We start from the raw sequence: 10,000 nt of genomic DNA on the forward strand, positions 1-10,000 counted from the left end.
CTAAATGATGATGCAAAAGTGAATAAGATTTAAAAGAACACTCCAAAACAGCTGATTTGGCTCCTCCGGTTATTTTCCCAACGCTTAGCAGTGGTTTACTGTATTGAGCCAGTATGATCGACAGCCCTTTATGCCGAATGCTTCCACTGTATCCGGTGCTAAATCCTACCGAAACAGACTCGCTCGAATAGTGTCTGTGTAACCCTAGTTAGGAAGGTTTAGATTTAAACAGACGTACTACTATTTGCTAAATAAAATATATTTCAGATGAACCTATTTATTTACCTCGTCTGTGTGTCAGAAACCCGGTTTTCTAACAATGTTTGTGTACCTCTTACAGTGTATTTAACAGTGGATAGCTGCCTTGTTTGGACATTTACACTAACAGCTTATGGGCAGGACCCTTCTGCCACCCGCCGCAGCCCAAACCTGATTATTCCACAGCTTTCAGTACTATGTGTGTGTGTGTGTGTGTGTGTGTGTGTGTGTGTGTGTGTGTGTGTGTGTGTGTGTGTGTGTGTGTGTGTGTGTGTGTGGCCGTGTGTGGCCGTGTGTGTGTGTGTGTGTGAGTGTATGGTTGTGGTTGTGTGTGTGCGAGAGTGCCTGTGTGCATAGGCAAGAGAGCAGAGGAGAGGGTAGGGCAGAGTGTGTTAGAGTGTGTCCGAGAGAGGCAAAATAGAGAATGTGTGCGTGTGTCCACACGCGCAAATGTGTGCATTTGCTGTATATGTTCCAAGGTTCTGGTTATAACCCTTTTATTCGTTTATGGGCTGGAGAGGGATTTTAACAAAGTGGTCCATTGCCTCTGGGCAAGTTGAAGAGTCTGTGTGTATTTATGTCAGTCAGTGTGTTTGTGTGAGCAGGTGATTCTTGGACCAGAATAAAATGGACTATCGTTTTAAACATCCAGCTCCTCTATGTAGCATTCTAGAGCTAGCACTAGCCTTTGGCTGTTGTGTGGAGAGGAGGGTTATGTAAGAGTGTATGCAGTCACACTTGGATTTTCTATACAGGTGTGCTTGTTGGTTGGTAAACATTGACAAAAAACACATGCGTCTGCTGAGATGTGTGTGTGCGTGTGTGTGTGTTTGTGTGTGTGCTTCTCCGTTTATAATACATGGGTGTGTATTCGAAGGAGAGAGAGTGAGAGAGAGAGAGAGAGAGATAGAGAGGGAGAGAGAGTGATAGATTAATAGATGCACAACCAGCCAGTCAGAAAGAGAGGGAGAGTGACAGGGAAAACAACAGCCAGAGAGAGACAGATTGGAGGAGAGGGATAGAGAGAGTGGAGGAGAGACAGAGAGTGAGGTTGAAGGAGGAAAAGAGAGCAAGTTGATGGGGAGAGAGCGAGAGAGAGAGAGAGAGAGAGAGAGACAGAGAGACAGAGAGAGAGAGAGAGTTTGAGTGTGGACGTTTGACCGCGGAGGGGTTGTAAATGGGATCTCATCTGACATAGACAGTTTCATCCATAATGCAGTGTTGCCTTTTACCCGTGCCGCCTGGCGAGCAGGACAGCAGTGCAGGGATGCCGAGCCAGGAGGGTAGCAGCACCGGGACATAGAGCTTGGGAGACTACTTAAGGAAGGAGCGGATGGCAGTGTCTCACTAAGGGACCCTTGGGTTCCTCATCACCCTGTGCATTATCCCCAGAACGCCCTCCGCCAGTGCACAGATTAACCCCAGAGACAGACGGAGACGGAGGGATACAAAGGGGGGGAAAGAGACAGGAAGAAGTAGAGAGCGAGAGACCGGGAACCTTCTGTGGAGTAGCTTACACTCTGGATAGCTTTCTACACTTTCTTTGAAGAAAGAAAACAACACCTCTGCCCTCGATTTGGTTTTGTGTGTGAGTTTTTTTTGTGTCCGTCTCTGTGATTTATATAATCTGTTTCATGGGATGATATAACAGGAAATAGAGAGGAGAAGGCAAAAGGAAAAAAAGATGGAGAGGGATGGAGAGGAACGGCTGGTGGAGAGAGGTTGAGAGGTTGAGTGTTGGAGAGACGAGATAGAGCGAGGGAGAGAGCAAGCACATGCAGGCACTCACACAGATGCGCACAGAAACACACACATGCACACACACACACACACACACACACACACACACACACACACACACACACACACACACACACACACAAACAAACATTTTGTACCTGATTTTTCCCTCCTTTGACAGTTCGTGCGGTGGGTCATCACACAGCAGCCGCGAGTCTCCCTCCAGAATGTAGACACATACACACTCCTGTAACATGAGCCCACGCACAGCCACACACACACACACACACACACACACACACACACACACAGACACACACACACAAAGATTCACATTAATCACATTTCAATTCATTGTAACGGGGATGACCTTATATTCATTGGGGAGAGAGTCTTGGACTGCGTTTCTCAGTGTGTGACAGGGCTGGGACATTGGCTTTTGCCACTCTGAATATTAAGAGGTGTGTTTTTCCGGTAACACATCAAGGTAATTTACGAGTTCAGCTCGGTTATTTTGTGTGTGTGTGTGTGTGTGTGTGTGTGTGTGTGTGTGTGTGTGTGTGTGTGTGTGTGTGTGTGTGTGTGTGTGTGTGTGTGTGTGTGTGTGTGTGTGAGTGTGTGTGTGAGTAGGTGTGTACCGTGCTCGGTAGCAATTCCTGTACGCTGTCTCGGAGGGCATCTCGTAGCGAGCGAACATTGACGACCGCTGCCAACCGCAGCAAAGCATCCTGGGAAGAAAGACAAACATTGAACAGTTTTCCACCTGGCTGACACAGTTCCCAGAGGTCTACTTGTTCACGTTATAAATGTCCAGGGTTGAAACCCTCAGGCCTCTGGGCCAAAGTTTCATTAATATTTTTACCGCAAAATTTAGTTTTGTCAAAACGTCATTTTCGCATGTCTCAGTATGTCTAGAAAAAAACACTACGTCCCAGGCCAAACCTATGTCAAAGTCAGCCAATGCACAGCAATCTGTATATTTTGGATGAACCCTCATGTCTAAAAGTGTCTCATGTTTGCTCAGTTCATATTCCGAGTGGACTGCCAGTGTTTCGCTGTCCTTTTCAACTCTGGCCTTCCTCAATGGCTCAATTGTGAAACTCTGAAACTAAATCTGTGTGGAGTTTCGTTAGATGAGAACGAAACAATGGATGGGTGAACTCCAAATAAATGTATCCTTCCACATTAAATCCATCTTCTTAAAACATGAAATTATTTCAATCATGCAGGGATTCGCCCAATTAGACACAATGTAATAATTTCCCCCAAGGCATAATCTTGGACTTAACTTGACAGGTATTGACATTGCCATTCAAAACGTTAAAAAAGTTCAATTGAAAAAGCATGAATTTAGAGTTGTTAAGTCGCTTTCCAGCTTCACACTCAAACGTCAGCTTGGACTGGAATTGAAGCCTTTTAACGCAAACTAACTGTTTCTATACCTTCAGGGGTTGACTGAGTACACAGAATCCCAAAGGACAAAACAGTTAAATGTGCCAAAGCAGATATAAAAAGTGATATTTCCTCATCAAAGCCAGCCTGCCAGCATCACAAAGTTTCATAAAAACTATTATATCTGAAATGAGATGGCACAGTTTGAAGAGTTGTTTGAATGGACGCATTGATTGCTCTTGTACAAGGAGATAACACACAGTGGGTGAACACACACGTTGGCAGCCCGAGGAGGGCAGTGGCGCGACGGTACAGCCCAGTGAGAACCAGCCGGCAGGGACGCCACTGGTTGTTCGGGCGTTGATGAGCGGATCAATGCACAGGCTGCCCGGGCTGAGCCCAGGGGCCCCCGCTCACATGGGCCCCTTCCGTTTCCTCCCCAAAGATATATTCAAACAACTAGTCAAAAACAACTTTGAATGCAATTAAATCTGGAGGCCCCCTTTGTGTGAAAAAGGCTGTTTACCTTTTGATTGTGTTTAAACTTTAGTTCATTTCACAGTGTAGGCCTCCACCTCCCCCCGGCAAACTTTCTAATTGTTTTCTTAAAATACAGCAAACCTGATCGCTTTGTTGGTTGTTGATTGGTTGCTCAATGCAACCAAGTTCAGAGAGGCGTATTGGTTTCGGTGAGATTGTCACCATGTCAGAGTTAGGAAAGAAGTAGCTGGAAGAAATTTAACAAGATTCCGTAACCCACGTGATATTTCTTTAATTTGGTGATTACTTCTGTTTAATTGAAGCTGGATGAAAATCATCATGTTTCTCTCTGATTTCTCTAGTGTGTTGAACACTCACAGGATGTTTCTGCTAAGATCCAATTCGTTGCAGTTGTGTTATTTTCTATGTCTCTGTTTAATTACAATCTGTAATGTGTGCAATTTTTTACAAAAAGTACAACCTTGCTTGAACTCCTCTCCTGTAGAGTTCGGCTCAGGTTTTATAAGGACATGCTACTCCTCAGACCCAACTCGTGAACTTAATCCATGCTTCAATATTTCCTAACGTAAACCTGTGAAGTGAGGAGAGTAGCGAGTGGATTTGGTTGCAAATGTCAGCCCCCAGACTCTGTTAAGTCAAATACGTTCAGGGAGACATGTTAACGAGGGGCTTTTCTAACGTGCAGCATGTAAGCATGGCCCCCGAGAAGTCACTTGATGCTGCAAGCCAAACCGTACTCGACTGTAATGCTAATCACAGTAACATACATTGGTATTAAGGACCACAGAAAGTCTCCTGACTGTATTTGCTGGGATTTTCTGATCTGATGACAGACCAAGTCAGACAAGATAAAAAGGCCTCTCTAAAAGGTACAGCGTCGTATTAATCATCCTATGACATTTAATGGAAAAGCGGGAGAGATTAGGAGTCTCATCCGTTATCATGCCGCTCATTCCTTTCAACTGACGGTCTGCTTCTACAGTTGCTGCTCTAACGACAATAATGCACATTGAAAATTGCCTAATCAATTCCCTAATTGATTCAGCAATGAATGTTGTCTACAATTACATAATTCAATCACTGCCTCTGTATCATAAAGAATGACTGGACCAGCGGGAGGATAATGAGCCTGGGCCTTGTGTTGTTGCATGACTCTGGCAGCCAATACATAACAGATGGTATCTTTCACACACATCGCTCTCTGGGTGCTCACTAGAGATGTCTTTCTCCACGCTGCTTATCATCCACTCCCTAGTATCTGTTTGGTGGTGTTGGTGGTGGTGGTGGTGCTGATGATGGTGTTGGTGGTGGTGGCGATGGTGTTGGTCGTAGTGATGGTGGTGAGGGGTGGTGATGGTGGTGGTGGGGATGGAGGTGGTGATGATGCAGGTGGTAGTGATGTTGATGGTGGTAGAGATAATTATGGTGTTGGTGGTGGTGGTGATAGTGGGGGTGGTGATGGTGGTGGTGGTGGTGGTGATGGTGGTGGTGGTGGTGATAGTGGGGTTGGTGATGGTGGTGGTGGTGATGGTGGTGGTGGTGGTGATTATAGTGATAATGGTGGTGGTGGTGGTGGTGGTGGTGGTGGTGGTGGTGATGATAGTGATGATGGTGGTGGTGGTGGTGGTGATAGTGTTGATGGTGGTGGTGGTGGTGGTGGTGGTGGTGGTGGTGATGATGTTGATTTTGTTGGTGATGGTGATGGTGGTGGTGGTGGTGGTGGTGGTGGTGGTGGTGGTGATGATGATGATGTTGTTGGTGATGGTGATGGTGGTGGTGGTGGTGGTGGTGGTGGTGGTGATGATAGTGATGATGGTGGTGGTGGTGATGGTGGTGATGATGGTGGTGGTGGTGATGGTGGTGGTGGTGGTGGTGCTGGTGGTGGTGCTGGTGCTGGTGGTGCTGGTGGTGGTGGTGGTGGTGGTGGTGGTGGTGGTGGTGGTGGTGGTGATGATGGTTTATGTGGTGGTGGTGATGGTGGTGGTGGTGGTGGTGCTGGTGGTGGTGATGGTGGTGGTGGTGGTAATGGTGTATGTGGTGGTGGTGATGGTGGTAGTGGTGGTGGTGGTGGTGGTGGTGATGGTGGTGGTGATGGTGGTGGTGGTGATGGTGATGGTGGTGGTGATGATGATGATGTTGTGGGTGATGGTGATGGTGGTGGTGGTGGTGGTGGTGATGATAGTGATGATGGTGGTGGTGGTGATGGTGATGATGATGGTGTTGGTGGTGGTGATGATGATGGTGGTGGTGGTGATGGTGGTGGTGGTGATGATGGTGGTGGTGGTGATGGTGGTGGTGGTGGTGCTGGTGGTGGTGGTGCTGGTGATTATGGTGTTGGTGGTGGTGGTGGTGGTGATGGTGATGATGGTGATGGTGATGATGGTGGTGGTGGTGATGGTGATGATGGTGATGGTGATGATGGTGGTGGTGGTGGTGATGATGGTGGTGGTGGTGGTGGTGGTGGTGGTGGTGGTGGTGATGATGATGGTGATGATGGTGATGATGGTGATGGTGATGATGGTGGTGGTGGTGGTGATGATGGTGGTGGTGGTGGTGATGATGGTGGTGGTGGTGGTGGTGGTGGTGGTGGTGGTGGTGGTGGTGGTAGCGGCACTATTGAGTGTATGAAGGTTGGTGGAAGCAATGCAGCGAGGGAAGAGGAAGAGCGGGGAGGATTCATCACATGCCTGAGTATGCTGTGTTTGTTATTACATATGAATATTAAATATAATTATCTTTGATCACTCAATCAGCCTGCAAGAGTGCTACTATAATGAAGTTGGAGCTCTGCCAGAACTTTTTCTGATATGTGTGGCTGTGAGTGTGTGCGTGTATGCATGAGCATGCATGAGCTCGTGCATGTGTCTTTGAGTTTGTATGCATTTGTGAGCAAGAGAAACAAAACAACAGCTTGAGTTCTCAAAAAATTAATCTAAATACTTGCAAATCCCTTCCGGGAATGTTTGTTTAGAAATCAATATGAATTACAGGACAAGCAAAATGTCTGATAAGCCTTCGTGTATTATCGAAAAAGCATTGACACTATAGAGCACACACTGTTGTTTGTATGTTGTGTGTGTGTGTGTGTGTGTGTGTGTGTGTGTGTGTGTGTGTGCGTGTGTTTGTGGGTGGGTGTCATGATTGACTCTGCGTGCATTCCCATTGCCGTTAGGTGTATGGTCTGCCAAATGTCACATTGTGTTATTTGACCTTTCCCAATCATCCTCTGTCATAAACCTCTAACCATCTGTTATATTAATTCACCTATAGCCCCTCCCCACTCCCCCCCACTACGCTTCACACAAGCACCTACACACATTCACACAGAGAAAGAGAGACAGCAAGAGAGAGACAGAGATAGAGAGAGAGAGAGATAGAGAGAGAGAGAGAGGAGGAGAGAGAGAGACAGAGACAGAGATAGAGAGAGAGAGAGAGGAGGAGAGAGAGAGAGAGAGAGAGAGAGAGAGAGAGAGATAGAGGAGAGAGAGAGAGAGAGAGAGAGAGAGAGAGAGAGAGAGAGAGAGAGAAGAGAGAGATATATAACAGTGTTGCTTATTGAACCATTCATCGACCCATTATACACCTACATAAAACAGAGATGCTAGAAATGATAGCAGAGCAATCAGGAACATGGACCCAGTTCACTTCTTGCTGCAGGCACGGTGCAAAATAGCCTATTACCATATTAAATCTCTGCCAGAGCTGCCGTTTTTTTCTGTGTTTCGTTCCTTTTTGTTTTATAGCATGCAATTTCATTTCAGTAATAGTTTTGTATGCTTACATACAGATGATTAGTATGGACCTAATGCAAGTAATTTTGGTATTAGAAGGAAACATTTGGTTTTATGGGATTTTGGTGGAAGCTTTTATGTTAATTAACATATACCACATAGATATGGATGCCTATCCCATAAGCATATTAATATTACTACTAACATTCATATTCAACCTGTACTCTCGCTCACTGTCTCTCTGGTTGTCATGTTACATTTCCTTGGGAGGATTTGCCCATCCAAACCAGAGAGCTACAACTCCATGACCAAAAGGGCCCTGTCTATTCAGATGCTATTCAACATCTTTCAGCTGAAAGGAGAAGCAGCGAATCAGCAATGGTTCTCCAATCTGGTAAATCTCACTTGTTTATTCTCATAATCACAGTTTTTTCTTCTCTATTCACATATATCATTCCGAGTCCTCGCACCTTTCTCACACTTTCTTTGATGCCCTTACTCACAATTTCCAACTTCCAACTCAGTTCAATTGAATAAACTAATTCACTTTGAATCCAAAGGGTTTTATTGGCATGAGAAATGTACATTTTCAAAGCCGGTCAAATCAAATAAGGTACAAAAAATCCCGTAAACGTAACATAACTCCTCCTTAAGGCTGCCCGTTCCGTCCTTGTGGAACCTGCCTTGAACCGTCCCTCTGCGCCACATCCCTCTCCGCTCCCTCTCCCGTCTGTTGTCCTAATGCCATTAGACTCTTCTAATCACCCTGAGTGCTGCTGTTGAGGGGCACCTGGGATCACCATGCCTAAACACACCTCCTTCATCTCCAGCCTTTATCTATGACTCTCTCTCTCTCTCTCCCCGTCAGGCCTCGCTCTCCCACCGCCGTCTGCACTGGCTGTCCTCCTCCTTCGAGGCGGGCTGAGGGAAGTGGCTCGTCCTGGATGAGAGGTCAGCCTCATGAACATTCAGAAAGCCCTTTGTTTGTTTGACATTTAGACGCCTGGCTCGGTTGGATTATTATTGTCAGGGAAAACGATAAAAATGTGGTGGATTTAATTACTGGTTCTATAATTTTAAATGTATTCCTTTAATTCATGTTTATGTGTATATTGAATCATGTATTCATATTTGTTTACTTTTTTATTTATTCATCTTTTGTTGACATATTTGATTAAGATTGGATCAGGTTTTTCACGCATTTTTATATTCTTGGTTAAAACTCTAGCTGGGTTTAAGTGGCACATTTGCATTGCTCAAGTACATGCTCCTCTCCCCTAAAAGAGCTTTTGTCACTTAGGCTTCAATGAGCCACTTATGACCAATCCCCTGGCAGCGGCTGAGTAGACTCACAAGCAGAGGGACGGTCCACTGGCCAGCCCAAAGTTTTATTAGTATACTAGTGTTGTGTCGAGAGAAATAAAATAGAAAACAGATGGTATCAAACACGATATTTTCCGCAGCAAAAAAGCACATGAAAAGCAATCATAACTACCTCGGAAGTGTATCAGTCCACCTATGATTCGGGGCCGCAAAAGACTATCTTGGCATCCAAATCATGTTGTTTATGCTAGGATTCATGTTTAAAGTAAAGCAGAGTGATATACAAACAGCCCAACTGTTCGCTTGTCTACTATGTCACTATATCATCTTTGGTGTTCTTTTTCAACTTAGAGTACAAGTATCGTGGGGCACAGCTTGCTATTAAATAGTTAGAAACCAACTGAAACTTGCACTGTTTGAAACTATGGCATTCTGCTTGTAACACAAGTGTTTAATATTCTTGTTGGGATGCATGGTCACGTATGTGAGAGCAAGGGTGAGATGAATGAAATTCAGCCAGAGGCTATCATGAGCGAGGGCAATTAGCCTGGATAGCGCCCAGCTAATGGTGCAGAGGTCTTATCCTCCACAATGTTCACTACTCTGATCTGCTAAACCCAGAAAACAATCTGATCTGCATTTCAAACAGTCCGCCAGCCGACCTTCAGCCAGCCCTATGTTGAACGACGGCATTGCATAAAAAACAAAGGAACAAACAAAGGAAACCTAACCATGCCAATCATTCTGTTAAGAAACACTCATTAACTCCTTTAATGACTCATCCATTTAGATAAACCATTCAACATGTGCCATCTGCAGTTGCCTATTTGCCTATTCTTTATACAAGTTCTAAGTCTAAAGGGACAGCATTAACTGCATTAATCCTTAAGTGTTTGCAGCTAATGGACAGCTGATCGATGCTCCATCGACTTGTGGTTTTTGTCAATCAGTGGCAACAGATGCGTGGTGAGATTCTCATGCACATACAGACCCAAAACCAGATAAGCATGCACACACAAACACACACACACATACACACACACACAGGAAGGGAG

General features: G+C 45.3%; 1 protein-coding gene across 2 annotated transcripts in view; it reads right to left on the reverse strand.

The window, feature by feature from the left end:
• The window catches only part of pde2a (phosphodiesterase 2A), a 115,905-nt gene that overhangs the window by 30,233 nt on the left and 75,672 nt on the right, over positions 1-10,000 (reverse strand). For both annotated transcript variants that reach the window (XM_079731749.1, XM_079731750.1), the window contains exons 3-4: positions 2,637-2,726; positions 2,157-2,245 (exon numbers count right to left, since the gene is read on the reverse strand). In XM_079731749.1, coding sequence (XP_079587875.1) covers positions 2,157-2,245; positions 2,637-2,726 — 179 coding nt within the window. The remainder of the gene's footprint in view (positions 1-2,156; positions 2,246-2,636; positions 2,727-10,000) is intronic.

The sequence above is a fragment of the Pollachius pollachius genome (assembly GCF_949987615.1).
Source record: "Pollachius pollachius genome assembly, chromosome: 3".
Taxonomy (NCBI): domain Eukaryota; kingdom Metazoa; phylum Chordata; class Actinopteri; order Gadiformes; family Gadidae; genus Pollachius; species Pollachius pollachius.